Raw genomic sequence first — 13,106 nt, forward strand, 5'->3', positions numbered from 1 at the left:
AGAAAATGCGTGCGGTCAAGTTAATGGATTCAGAAATTTGAAGTTGGCGACATTGTCCAATGTTCCCTCCCTTTTGATTGCAACCAAAGGGGCTCCTTGACACAGAAATGAATAAATGAAATTTAATAAATGCAAAAATTGAGTGTCGAGGAAACCGAGATGAGGGCGAAATAATTAATCATTAGAAAAAGAAACCAGATGCCAGGGTGAAGGGGTACCAGGGGGAGGTGGGGGTGCGGCCATGCTTAGTTGTTAGCAGGAAAGAAGTGAACAGCTGTTCTCGCTCGGTGCAGGTCGAAGAAAAGTTGGCCAGGTGCTCGCGTGGGCGAGGTGATGGTGGGTGGACACGCGTGCTGCGCAGTGTAGGCGTGGGCCAGGAGTGAAATGACGAGCCACCCCCCCCCGATCGAAATTTCGTCCAGCAAAAAGAGAAAATGTTTTATATTTATTTTGAAAGAAGAAAAAAAACGTTTTTTTATTTAAACGAATCTTCAAGATGTCGGTCAAGAGGAGGAGAGACTCTCCGGACAGATACGCGGACGAAGACCTTGAGGTGCGGCGCTCCATCATCCAACCAATTCATATGATTTTTCATGATTTTCGCCCTTGCGCCTGTTCACCTCGGCCCGATGTAGGACTCGCCGGACGAGGGCACGACATCGCCCCCCACGAAGACAAAGGCGAAGGCGGCTGCCCCCGCTGCCAGCAGCAGCAAGAAGAAGAAAGAAGAGCCTTCCACATCCACTGAAGCCAAGGCCAACGAGTGGGAGGTATGACCTCACACAACACCATAATATTGTTCGCCGTGCGTCTCACCTGTGGGTGATTACAGATCGGTTCCAAGAGGAGAGTGACAGTGTCCAAGTACGCCCTCTCAGCTACAGCATCAAAGGAGCAAGCCATTATCAACCTTGCTCACACCACACGACACACGACACACGACACACGACACACCACATCACGGCACATGCACCACTGCACACACGCGCAGGTTCCGGAATCAGCTTAAGATCGATATCCGGGAGTACTACGAGAAGGATGGTGAGCTGCTACCTGGGCGGAAGGGCATCTCGCTCAACGAGCAACAGTGCGTCCACCTCACTGCACACTAAGGGCCTGTCTGTCTTGGTCGGTGTGCACATTTCCTGACACTGCAAACGCAGGTGGCAGAACCTGAAGGACATCATCAGCGAGGTGGATGCCGCGCTTGGCAAGTGAACAGTGAGATGTCGCCCCTTGGGTCCATTATATTTCGAACGCACAGCACACAGGTCCGGCAGGGGGCTGGGCAGAGCTAGCAAACCACGAAGACAGAGAGCCAGGCCAAAGAGACCAGCAGCTCTTTTCGCTGTGTTGTGTTCTGTGTTTTCGTTTTGGTTAGTTCGGCCTTTCCGCTCCACGGCTCCCTCTCGTCTGTCACTCGAATTTCCACTTTCTGGTTAACGTGCTCGGTAAAAAAGAGGAATGGGTCTCAAATCCGGGAAATAAGGCGCTTTTTACCGAACAATTTCCCACCACATGAGCCTGTCGGCACTAATCAGACTTTGTGCAATACGTGTGGGTGGTGAACTCGTCAGACGTCCTTCCTGCCTCTGCCGTCCTCGCTTCTTTCCTCTGCCCTCTTTCCGTTTCGGTTCTTGTCTCCGGCAGGCCAGTCTCTCCCTCGTTCGCTCGCACGCTCATCTGCACGAATCACCTCACCTCATCCACACACAGCTACAATGAGTCGTCGCATCGAAGCCCTGGAGGAAGAAGCCACCACGACGGGTGCCGCTGGCGGAAGCCCTCGGTCGACCCAGTCGCAGAAGAAGATCACTGTAAAGCTGGCGAGCAACCTCTTCCTCAACCTCCCCGAGGGTCTTTCCGAGCTCTCCTACTCGAGGATCGGCAAGACTCGCATGATCGCGTGCTTCATGATCGACGGCAGTGACCGCTGTACGCCTCCCCCTCCCCCCTCAGAGTGTGGCCACACTATCTTTTTATTAGTCTGGTGGGTCGGTGTCCCCAGAAGATGGGTCTTTGGTGTGGCGCGCTGCGCGTGGTCTCACTGTCTGACATCTGTGACATTTCATTGTATTCCACATCGTCTTTCTCCGCACTCTCCGTGCTCTTTCCCTGTAACGAGTAATATTACACTCTGGCCAGCTCCCCCGGGTGTAACTATAGTTACAAATATTAACACTGTGTGGCTTTTGTCAATTGAACAGACACCGCCATGACCATCAATGCCATCAACAGCTTCCTCAAGTCCACGCCTGAAATGCACGCCGGTACGTCGTCAGCGCTCACGTCGCCGACCCGAAAGGGTGCACCTGCGATTATCCCCACTCACGTTGTTGTTGTGTGGCCACTCCAGGTGTGTTGGTGCCGCCCTCGTGGGGCCTCAGCATTTTTGCCACGCGCGTGGTGCCCCAGCTGATCGCTCCCGAGCGAGTCATCTTCAAGAAGTGGGGCCAGCACTTTGCCCAGTGGAACCCCACCCAGGTGCGTACTCAGTGAGCCTTTTCAGTTCAGCTCTTGACTCTCCCGCTGAAGCTCCGTTCGACGCTCACACCTCTACTCCCTCCGGCCACACAGTACAAGCTCGACATTCTCCAGTTCGCCGACGAGTACGACGTGGTCCTCTGGCTTGACTCGGACACCATTGTGGTACGGACGTGGGTGGCGGTCGTTCTCAGGCGTGGGTCACGTGGATGGTCCCAACTAACATCACATACACATCATCAAACGACACTGCGACAGTATGACGATCTGCGCCCGCTGTTGTTCGCCTTCTACAAGTCGCCGGCCAAGTACATGTTCGTGCGCGACCATGTGTGCTTCCTCCCGGAGTTCCTCAACAACTACCCCTTCAAGGACAACAAGGGCGGCGCCTTCGTGCCTCAGGTACACCAGCGATGGCCCAACTCGCCCTTCACTCTCCTGGAGGGCGCTCACCGGTGATTGCGACCTGCGTGTGATCTGTGGCACAGGCGTGCTTCATGGGATTCAAGGCCGAGCACATGAAGCGCCTTTTCAACGTCTGGGAGGACACCTGGAGGCAGTGGATCGAGCCGGAGCCGTTCAAGAACTTCGCCGACCCGCTCCCGTCCTTCCCTGGCAGCAAGTTTTGCATTGAGCAGTACGCTCTCGGACACGCCCTGGTTCTCGCCGAAATCGTACGTCGCCCTCTCCCCCCACAAACACCTTCTCTCCGCCGTCACTTGGCCCTGCGTGCTCACCGGGTCATGCCATACAGGGCGAGGAGGACATCCTGGAGATCGCGCGCTCCCACATCGTCCTCAACACACGCAACCCCAACCAAACGGGCCAGGCGTCCACCAACGGCGCCCACCATGCCGGCTATGCGTACGTTTTTCTATTTGCTCCCTGATGGCGATGCGTCGACGTGCGAGGCTGACGCCGAGTGCACGCGCAGTGGGCACGGTACGGGGAGCGGCGCTACCGGGTACGGCACGACGGGCGGAGAGGCCCAGCGCCAGGCGGGTGCCAGCGTGCTGTCCGGCTCGACGGCCTACGCGGGCCTGCCCTCGTCCCAGTTCCTGGCCACGTCGGCCTTCCTCGCCTTTGCCTCGGCCAGCTCGTCCTACGGCTCGTCCTACCTCGGCTCCTACCCCTCGTCCTACCTCACCTCCTACCCCTCGTCCTACTGGTCCTCCTACTCCTCCTATGGCGTCGCCACCGGCGGCACCATCACCTACTTCGGCTCGACCACCACCGACCTCCACCAGCGCAACGCCGCGGGCCAGGCGGGCGCCGCTGGTTTCGCTCCGGGCACGGAGGGCGGCCAGGAGGGCAGGCATGCCTACCCCGACCTCCCCGAGCACATCGCCGTACGTCCATACCATACGCTCCCTCCCCAACTCTACGAAACAGAAGAAGAAGAAAGAAGAAGAGCTGACGTTCTCGCGGCGCTGGTGGTGCAGATGGACAACCTGGGCGCGTGTGTGGTGCACTTCTACAACAGCTTCTACGACGCTGCCCACTACTGGTGGACCGAGAACGAGCAGTCCATCGTCAAGGCCCTCAAGCCCCAATAAGCGCCGCAACAGTGTGATGCGTCACGCCACCACAACCTTGTCCTTGCCACTCCAACGCCTTTTGCCACAAATACAAGAAGCCTCTTGCTCGTCGCCCTCACAACAGGGCGCCTGTTTTGTTGGGTTCTGAATGCGCGGCATTCCACCGAACAGCCCGAAAAAGTCGACGTGGTGCGCATTTCATCACTCTCTGTTTGTCTCCGTCTGCTCCCCGCTAGCCAAAGAGCCATGGGAAGCGCCCCCTCACTAGAAAAGCAAGGTGCCCTTGCCCCCCCCCCGCAAGCAGCCCACAATGCTAGCAATACTCGAAGACATAAAATGAATCAATAAATTAATCAACTAAATATTTGAACTCAAATAAGTAAATACAGACACATGAATAAATAAATAAATAAATAAATAATCAACACCCACAACCGGGTGTGGGTGCACGGGACCTTGACTTTGGCGCCATGTGCAGAGGTGAGCGCTCGTCCTCCAGCGGTGGAGACGCGTGGGATAGTGGTGGCAGGGGCAACCTATGGCGACCTGGACCGTCCTGCCCGGTGTGCCGATGTCACCGACGCGCTCACGCACCTCCTCGAAAGCCAGCAGTCCTTTGGCACGTCGCTTCCCTTTTTTTTTGCGTTGTCGCCCGCTCCACCCACGCTGGCGCACAACCGCGCTAATACCCGGGTGCGCAACTTCACGCGGGCAGGGCTAGGACGCCGCTTTTACCTCTCCATCCCCAAGGGTGCGCACCACCACACAGTCGCCATGTGCGCTGCCGCAGTGCTGGCGATCCCAATGGCTGACGCTTTTTTTTTGGCTGATGGGCGCACGACGCAGGGAGCAAGAACGCGCTGCCCGGATTCACCGACCCAGCACCGGGCGTCGACAAAAAGCTGCGCGTGGTACCTACCACCTGCATCCCCCCTTGCGCGCGCTCCGCCAGCTGGTCCTGGTCGACGTCTCAGCTGGCGGGCGGCTCACCCTCCTGCTCCTCTCTGCCGCCAGGAATTGTTCGTGGATGGCAACCCCGTGGAGCACACCCTCGGGGAATACGCCCCGCTTGCCGTCGCCTCCCGTACGCAGCTCCCCTCCATACACCCTCTTTCCCATCTTCCTGGCCCGTTGCACGGTCTAAATGTGGGGCGGGGGGCGTGCATGTGCAGAGTTTTACCTGGAGGGAGATAAGCGCGATCGGTTGCAGAAGACCACCTACTGTATGTGCGCCCTCCCAATGCGCCTTCGTTCCTCACTCCCTCGTTCCCCGCCGTGTTTGCCACACGCACACGCACACGCACAATCGGGACCGCTCTGCAGTCGAAGAGGAGGAACTCCAGATGCTCTACGAGGGATTTCTGGCAGCTGCCTGGCCCCACAAGGTTCCGTTCCTCACCACTTCCACCACCGGCTTGGCACGATTGCTCAAGTTCTGCTGCTACCACATCTCTCTCCCTCTCTCAACATAGGAGCTGTCGTCGCAGCAGTTCGTAGATCTGTTCCCGCAGGTATCTGCCCACTGCCACTGCCACTTCCACTCTCCTCGCCCTCTCTCTTACACTCGCGTGCGCTTTTAACCTTTTTCGCCGGGGTGTCTAGTTTGGCGACGCCAAGGTTCTGGTCTCGCTGTTTTCCTGCATGGACGCCGACACCAGTACCTCCTTCCCTTCCTCTTGTGCTCTCATCACACTGGGTGGGGGGGCAAGGACGCTGATTGCGCGTGCGCGGTATCATCCTTCTCCTCCTTTCTCTCCCCTTTTCCCTGCCAGACACGAGCGTCGACTTTGCCGAGTATTGCCGCGCCCTTTCCATCATTGCTCGAGGCAGCCTCGACGAAAAGATCGACCGTACCCTCCCGCCAACTCGCAAGCGCCTCTCTGTCTCTTTTCTCCATCTCAAGCGCCCTCTCTCTTGCTCCTCTCCCGCGCGCACGCGTGTGTGTGTGCGTGTGCGTGTGTGCGTGCATGAATTCAGTGGCCTTTTCCATTTTGGACCTGGACAAGAATGGGCTCGTCGAAAGGGACGAGGTCATGCTCACCGCGCAGGTCGGTTGCCTCCTCTCTCATCCTTCCTTTGACCACTCGCACTAACCGCGCGTGCGCGTCTTGATTCGACCTCGCTTGCCGTTCGCCCTCCTTCGCTCAACCACAGCACATGAGCGAGACCATGGTACGACCGCCCAGGTCTGCAAATGACCTGAGTCCGCCTTCCTCACAACCCACCCACCACGTCGTGTCGGCGCACAGGTTCGCTTGGGATACGACGAAGAGAGCTTCGGTCAGGTTAGTTAGTCGGCTACACCATCCCTCCCGCTAGCAAACGAACGTGGCCTGATATCTTCCCCCCCCCCGGGTGTGTGACCCAGGCCGAGGCGTTGGTCAACCTGCTCTTCCAGCGATCTCGCGCGTCCACGCTATCCTCCAGCAGGCAGGACCTTGACGGGTACGTGGCGCGGCGGCCACCTTACGGGCCTCTAGGGGTTGGTTGTTGGCTGACCTCTCTCGCGTGCGTGCAGCAAGGGCAAGGCTGTCAGCCGTGCCAAGGACCACAAGGCCAAGACCGCCCCGCGGTACCGCTCGCCTTGCCCACTTGCCGCCTCGCTCCCCCGCCTCACGACTCCACCGCTCCCCCCCCCAAACAACTAGCCTGTGGGGCGTGTTGGGCATCACCACCAGCAGCTCTCAGGAGCCCTTGCCCGCCGCTGATGGGGCTGGTACATGCGCCTCCTTCCCACCATGACAAGCAACATGGCGCGGCCGCTTTGGCAACTGACCCATTGGGGAACATGTGCGGGCCGGTGGCGGGTGAGGCAGGGCTGGCGACGTCTGCGTTGGGGGCGGCACTCGAGGTGCAAGGGGAAGAGCTCGAAGAAGACACCACCGAGATCGAGGAGAAGGACGACGCCACGTACGTTACTTCCCCCTCTGCTCCCCAGGCAACTCAGCACTACCCCACCACCGTTGCATTTTTCCTAAACCTGGGTGATGGGTGGGCTGGTGGGTTGTCCAGGCTCTATTGGAACGCCCTCAATCGGGAGATGTTCAAGGAGCGTGCTCGCAACGAGCCCGACCTTGCCCAGTGGTACGATCACCAGCCCGATAACATTACCGTCTTCGTATGTGCTGTGATGTGGGGGAGCGTGTGACTCATCAATTCCCTCCCGTACGCGGGTAGCTTTGGCATGTTCGATTTCTTCCGCGACGAGATTCTCTCGCCCATCCAGAACCTCGTACGCACTCCTGCCCCCTCCCCCACTACGCCCTTTCTCATGTGCGCCAAAGCTCACACGTGGTGCTCCTCCTGCAGCTGGGCGAGACCAAGGAGATGGAGATCAGCGGGTGGCTCGACAAGGACAAGGTGCTTGCCTTGCCTTGCGCCTCCGGGTATTGGCCGGACAGGTTTTCAGGCCTTACACCCGCTGTGTGCGCGCGTGTTACAGGGTGATGGTGCCCTGTACCAGGCAGTTTCCCTCCTCACGTCGGATCGGCGCTGGTTCGTCATCCAAAACGGCTTCCTCTCGTACCACAAATCCAACAAAGAGGTACGCACGCCACGTCTCTCGAGTCGCGCTCTGGCCAACCATGTCTGGCTTTTACTTACCCGCCGCCATCGCCATCTCCACCACCGGCAGCTGGACAAGCCCCTCAACGTGATTGCGCTCCGATCTGCCAGCGTCCGGGCCGGTCCCTCTCCTGCGAATTGGTAACCGTGCCTTTCCCTCCAGACACTGTTCCTCGCCTCATTCCCCTCACCCTCCTTCATCGCGATGGCCTGCTCAGGTTCATGTTGCAGACGCCCTCCTTCTGTCGCCATCTCTTTGCCGAGACCAGAGACGACATGAAGCGCTGGGTCAACATCATCCGCAACAACATCAAAAACGGTGTGACCCACAGCTTCCTCGATGCGGCTGAGTCCTCGTTGCTATCACGATCGCTAATTACAGTGTGCGTGTCCACCAACAGAAAACCGCTTCAAGTCGTTTGCGCCCATTCGGGAGGGCATCAACACCAGGTACGCCCCATCCCGGGGCGATTGGTGGATGTAACCGTACGCCAGGTTGAGTTGTGTGTCATGCGTCGCTCGTGCAGATGGTTCATCAACGCGGCGCCTTATTTCGAGGCCCTCCTCGAAGTGCTTCCCCTGGCCAAGCGTTCCGTCTACATCGCTGACTGGCACGGCAGCTCCCCTCCCCTCTGGGTTGTTGTGGGTAATGCATGCACCGATCTGGGCTCACTCGAGCGAGTGGCGGGCGGGAGAGCAGGTATTTCGCCCCGGGCCTCTACCTCAGGCGAGGCGCGCAGCTGGACCCGGCCCACCGGGTCGACAACCTCCTGAAGGCGTACGTCCGCGACCAAGACCAGTCTAAGTGCCCATTGCGTCGCTGCTGCACCCTTGCTTCTGTTGCAACTCATATGATGCCTCGGTGTGGTGCGTGCGTGCGATGATAGTGTGGCTGAGCGGGGCGTGCAGGTCTACATCATCGCGTGGAATGCGCCCCAGTTTGCCGGGTTCGCTCTCGAGAGGTGAGTCTTCCGCCTTTGCTCCCGTTACTTCCGTGTGAGTGGGCTGACTGACCCACGCGTGACCCATCATCCCAGCCGCTACGTGACGGACTACATGAACGCGATGCACCCCAACATCCACGCCATCCGCCACCCCAACTTCACGCCCATCACCTGGTCCCACCATCAGAAGTTCGGTAGCTCCCCCCTTCCCCCCCTTTCAATCTACCAACCACCTTCGCACACCTCGACGACCCTCATCGCCATTCCTCCTCCCTCTCGAACGCGACAGTGGTGGTCGACGAGGAGGTGGCCTTCGTGGGTGGGGTGGACCTGTGCTACAACCGCTACGATGACTCGCGCTACCTCCTGGCCGACCACGACTCGTCCGTCTTTCCCGGCAGGTGCGTAGCCCCGCCCACCTTCTCTCGTACACCCGCCCTCTAACCAGACGCGAGTGCAGGGACTACGGTAACCTCAATTTTGCAGGGGAGGCCAACGGCAAGCCCACCGAACACGTCCTGGACAGGAGCACCACCCCCCGCATGCCCTGGTTCCGTTCCCACTCCCTCCCTCTCCCACTCTTCCCTCTTGGCCTCTCCAAAGCCCTGCAATTAATTGCTCACGACGGCCGTTGGCCGGCACAGGCACGACATCCACATGATGGTGGATGGTCCGGCGGCCCGTGACGTCGCCTGGAATTTCATCGAGCGATGGAACCACGCCTTGCGGTACGGCTTTTTGTCACCCACCACCCATCCACCACCACCGGTCCTAACTCACCCTCACTCTTGGTGTGCAGAAATGGAAGCGGGGCGCAGCTGAAGAAGCCCCTCCACATGCTCCCGCATCACCGCGACGAGGGTGCGACCTCGCCCGCGGCCTCTCCGTCGCCGCCCGGCTCTGGCTCCGGCTCGCGGTTGACCAGCTTCGTCAACGCGCACAGCCCCTTCTCCTTCCACTCCACCTCCCCCGTTCCCTCGCTCCGCGCCTCCTCCTCCCCGCTCTCTTCGCTACGCTTCTCCGCTTCCTCGTCGTCGCCCCCGGCCGAGCGCGCCGCCGGTACCTCCTTCCGCCCCCCGGCCTGACCACGCAACGTGCACGATTCGTGCGCACTCCTCACGTGACATCGTCTTCTCAATCGGGCAGAGGTGCTTCCCGTACGCAAGCACGTGGAGGCGCTGATGGCCGCCGGCCGGGATGACACGGCTACGAATTGCCGCTGCCAGGTCATCAGGTCGGTGTCCAACTGGTCCGCCGGCTGCCCCGAACCCGAGCAGAGCATCTACAAGGCACCCCTTTCCCTCCCACCTCTTACGGGGAACGCCGCCGCTCACATTTCCTCGTCTCTCTGCGCCCCTGCCTGTTGTCGCCTTGTTGGTGGGAGCTAGGCCTATCTCACGGCCATCAAGCGGGCGAAGCACTTCATCTACATCGAAAACCAGGTACGGCCCCTTTCTTCGTTCCGACTTATAGATCTCAATTGCGGCTCGGGCGGGTTTTCTCACACCATACCGTGACCTCCCCCCCTCACTCGAATCGGATCATCAGTACTTCATTTCGTCGATCAACCGCATCAGGCCGAAGAACCGCATTGCCGACGCCCTTTACCAACGGTATCAGCGCATGGCCCTCCGCCTCTCTCCCCCCCCACAGCCATGCGTTGTCCTATCAGTGGTGGTGGCAGTGCGTAATTGAGCGAATGGTGGATGATTGGCTCGCGTGCAGGCTTCGCATCGCCATGAAGAATGACGAGGACTTCCGTGTGGTGGTCGTGCTCCCCGTCTTCCCGGCCGGCGATCTGGTGCGTTCGCGTACAACCTGGCCATGAAGACCAACTCACCGATGAATAATTTTGCACGCGCGTGCGTGTGAGTTGCGTGCAGTTGTCGGCGACCACGCGCTACATCATCAAGTACGTGTACAAGGCTGTCAGTCGCCAGAAGAACTCCATCATCGAGAAGCTGGAAGAGGAGTTCCCCGACAAGAGGACCTCCGACTACATCTCCTTCTACTCCCTGCGTACGTGGGGGCGGCTGCAGGTGCGCACCACATCCGCGATAACGATCGGCTTCGGCTTCGGCCTTCCACCCATGCATGGCCCACTGACCACGCACACTCTCTTTCTCAGCCCGAGGGCGGTCCCGTGACCGAGCAGGTGTACATTCACGCGAAGCTCATGATCGTGGATGACCGCGTAGCCATCATCGGCTCCGCCAACATCAACGACCGCAGCATGGTATGCCCTCATCGGCCCCCGCAAATTGTCACCGTGTGGGACGCAGCTCAGCTGTGGGGGGGGGACGTGGCGGGCATACACAGCGCGGAACCCGGGACTCGGAGATCGGCGTGTTGCTGGAGCCCGAAGAGGCCGACCTCATCCCGTCGACCATGGGCGGCAAGCCCGTCCTCGTCGGCAAGTTCGCCCACTCCCTACGCACCCGTCTCTGGGCCGAGTACCTCGGGGTGCTGCCTCCTTCCCCTCCAACCCACGCACTCTGCGACCCAACGATGAATCTGCTGACGTGGCGCCATTGATGGTATTCAGGCCGTGGGTGATTCGCCTGAAGCGGTGAAGGTGAGGGAGCAGCTGCGCGATCCGGTGGTCCATGAGACCTACACGTCGGTGTGGCGAGCTGCAGCCCTCTCCAACACCCGCATCTTCACCAAGCTGTTCCCCGGACTGCCGGACACGGTCTACACGCTCGCCGATCTGAAGAAGGCCCAGCAGCTGATCGAGGCCAGCCGCACCGCCGCTCCCTCCCAGCGGCTCGAGCAGGTAAGGAAGTCTTGGCGACAGGACTACCCTTAAAAAGTGCAGCTCACTGATGGCCCTATCTATCGAACGTGTGAGAGTACAGTGGCACCTCAAGATGCTCGACGACCTGCAGGGCGTGCGTGGGTTCCTGGTGGAGTTCCCGCTGCTGTTCCTCAAGGACGAGCAGATGTCGCCCGCCATTTGGCACAAGGAGTACATCCTGCCCCGCAACGTCTTCCTCTGAAAGCAGCCCTCCGCCGCATCCACGACAGCTGCAATTTTGTGACATTTTTCATTTTTCATTTTTTTGTATTTTCTTCTTCAAAAAGAAAAGAGCAAAAGAGCAAAAGAAGAGAAACCCAAACCAAACCACAAGATGAACGGCAACGCGACCACGCAGCAGAGCGCGGACGAGGTCTGGAGCGCGCAAGCGGAGGCCGAACTGTTCGATGGGCTGGAGCGGTACCCGCCCGTTGGGGCCTGCAAGTATTTCAACGTGGCCAGTCTGGCCGCGCTCCTCCGCCGCAACGCCCACCTCCACGTCTCCCCGGCCGCCCTGTGGCGCCGCCTCGGCTCCCTCTACAACCTCCCTCGCCTCGTACTCTCTACCCCCCCAAACCGCCCCCTTAACCGCCCCCCCCCCGCCACCTTAACCCCCGTGGCCCTGGTGCGGCGCAGGAAGAGGAGGAGAGCCAGGAGTTCCGGGCGGTCGTCAAGTTCAAGCCACCGCCGCCGGACGAGGATGGCGACAGCAAGGAAGAGGAAGAGGAGGAGGAGGAGGTGACGCCGGCTGGAGAAGAAGACGACGACAGAGAGGTGGTGAGTTCAGGTGAAGAGGAGGGCACGGCGCCTCCGAGGGCGGTGCGAGGGCGCGGGCGTGCCGGTGTGCGTGGGCGCGCCGCGGCAGTGGTACGGGGCAAGGGGCGCGCTCGAGGCCACGCCAAGGCTGACGAGAAGGAGGAAGAAGGGGAAGAGGAGGAGGAGGGTGGCAGTGATGATGCCGATGCTGATGCTCGGCCTGCCAAGCGTGCCAGGGTCGACCGCGCAGTGCCAGCCCGTGGTGGCGTGCAGCGCCAGGCCCGCAACCAGCGAGACGACAGCGACGATGAAGAAAAAGATGATGAAGAGGAGGAAGCAGATGAAGAAGAGGGAGAGGAGGAAGATGACGATGACGACAATGACGCGATGAAGGGAGAGAAGGGGCGGGTGGGGGCGGGGCATGGCGGGGCTGTGGGAGGCGGTCGGTTGGCGGCGCGCAAGGAGAAGCTGGAGGCGGCGTTCGAGGAGATGGCGACCAACAGCCGGCTGAAGTACGCCAGCTTCACGGAGCTCATCTACGCCGCGCTCAAGACGCTGGGAGGGTCGGCGGAGCTGCAGCAGATCTACGACTGGGTTGGACGTGATGAGAATTGGAGACGGCTTGACAAGAAGTGTATGTGTACCCCCCCACCACCCTGATATCTTCACTTCTTATGAGAATGGCAATCACTAATCATTGATTGGCCTGTGTCTCGTTTGGTTGTGCTGCCACTACACACAATCAAGATGCCAGCAGGTTTGAGAACAGCTCCTCCAACTACAAGAGCAACATACGAAGCACGCTCTATTCCAATTCGCTGTTCATCAAGCTTGATGGTTCTACATGGTCCATTGCCCCCACTGAGCTTCAAGTCAGCAAAGGCAAAAAGGGGGCAGGCAAGAAATAGTTTTGTGTGGAACAGCTTGTTCAAAACAATGATGATGATGTAGCATGACAAGTGGACATGAGTGTGGCTTCATTTTGGTGTATCAAACCAGCCCCAGTGTGAGCCATCCCATGCA

The 13,106-nt window shown here is 59.6% G+C and overlaps 5 protein-coding genes across 5 annotated transcripts; all 5 read left to right on the forward strand.

Moving 5' to 3' along the window:
• Nucleotides 1-496: 496 nt before the first annotated feature.
• ACA1_064180 (RNA polymerase II transcriptional coactivator, putative) lies at nucleotides 497-1,218 on the forward strand (the record flags this gene model as incomplete). The annotated part of the gene is made up of 5 exons (XM_004339599.1): nucleotides 497-553; nucleotides 636-770; nucleotides 833-864; nucleotides 992-1,087; nucleotides 1,164-1,218. The coding sequence occupies 5 exons, from the start codon at nucleotides 497-499 to the stop codon at nucleotides 1,216-1,218; spliced, it is 375 nt and encodes a 124-aa protein (XP_004339647.1).
• Nucleotides 1,219-1,721: 503 nt separating this feature from the next.
• Nucleotides 1,722-4,040, forward strand: ACA1_064190 (uncharacterized protein; the record flags this gene model as incomplete). The annotated part of the gene is made up of 9 exons (XM_004339600.1): nucleotides 1,722-1,935; nucleotides 2,208-2,270; nucleotides 2,357-2,484; nucleotides 2,578-2,649; nucleotides 2,743-2,886; nucleotides 2,973-3,158; nucleotides 3,239-3,348; nucleotides 3,419-3,833; nucleotides 3,927-4,040. The coding sequence occupies 9 exons, from the start codon at nucleotides 1,722-1,724 to the stop codon at nucleotides 4,038-4,040; spliced, it is 1,446 nt and encodes a 481-aa protein (XP_004339648.1).
• A 520-nt stretch (nucleotides 4,041-4,560) lies between these two features.
• ACA1_064200 (PH domain containing protein) lies at nucleotides 4,561-8,070 on the forward strand (the record flags this gene model as incomplete). Its single annotated transcript, XM_004339601.1, has 22 exons — nucleotides 4,561-4,585; nucleotides 4,869-4,933; nucleotides 5,037-5,106; nucleotides 5,195-5,245; nucleotides 5,346-5,407; nucleotides 5,495-5,533; nucleotides 5,625-5,679; nucleotides 5,795-5,872; nucleotides 6,000-6,070; nucleotides 6,177-6,194; nucleotides 6,272-6,307; nucleotides 6,391-6,467; nucleotides 6,541-6,594; nucleotides 6,704-6,738; nucleotides 6,839-6,932; nucleotides 7,035-7,106; nucleotides 7,200-7,254; nucleotides 7,332-7,382; nucleotides 7,465-7,566; nucleotides 7,657-7,727; nucleotides 7,805-7,905; nucleotides 7,988-8,070. 22 exons carry the CDS (start codon nucleotides 4,561-4,563, stop codon nucleotides 8,068-8,070), a joined length of 1,365 nt encoding a protein of 454 aa, XP_004339649.1.
• Nucleotides 8,071-8,239: 169 nt separating this feature from the next.
• ACA1_064210 (phospholipase D active site domain containing protein) lies at nucleotides 8,240-11,529 on the forward strand (the record flags this gene model as incomplete). The annotated part of the gene is made up of 16 exons (XM_004339602.1): nucleotides 8,240-8,368; nucleotides 8,496-8,548; nucleotides 8,624-8,724; nucleotides 8,820-8,931; nucleotides 8,979-9,080; nucleotides 9,175-9,258; nucleotides 9,330-9,589; nucleotides 9,677-9,768; nucleotides 9,919-9,972; nucleotides 10,079-10,143; nucleotides 10,256-10,331; nucleotides 10,414-10,569; nucleotides 10,659-10,766; nucleotides 10,850-10,993; nucleotides 11,076-11,306; nucleotides 11,389-11,529. The coding sequence occupies 16 exons, from the start codon at nucleotides 8,240-8,242 to the stop codon at nucleotides 11,527-11,529; spliced, it is 1,908 nt and encodes a 635-aa protein (XP_004339650.1).
• A 132-nt stretch (nucleotides 11,530-11,661) lies between these two features.
• Nucleotides 11,662-12,991, forward strand: ACA1_064220 (uncharacterized protein; the record flags this gene model as incomplete). The annotated part of the gene is made up of 4 exons (XM_004339603.1): nucleotides 11,662-11,883; nucleotides 11,964-12,146; nucleotides 12,207-12,721; nucleotides 12,841-12,991. The coding sequence occupies 4 exons, from the start codon at nucleotides 11,662-11,664 to the stop codon at nucleotides 12,989-12,991; spliced, it is 1,071 nt and encodes a 356-aa protein (XP_004339651.1).
• Nucleotides 12,992-13,106: the final 115 nt, after the last annotated feature.

This window comes from Acanthamoeba castellanii, assembly GCF_000313135.1.
Source record: "Acanthamoeba castellanii str. Neff unplaced genomic scaffold scf7180000084599, whole genome shotgun sequence".
Taxonomy (NCBI): Eukaryota; Discosea; order Longamoebia; family Acanthamoebidae; genus Acanthamoeba; species Acanthamoeba castellanii.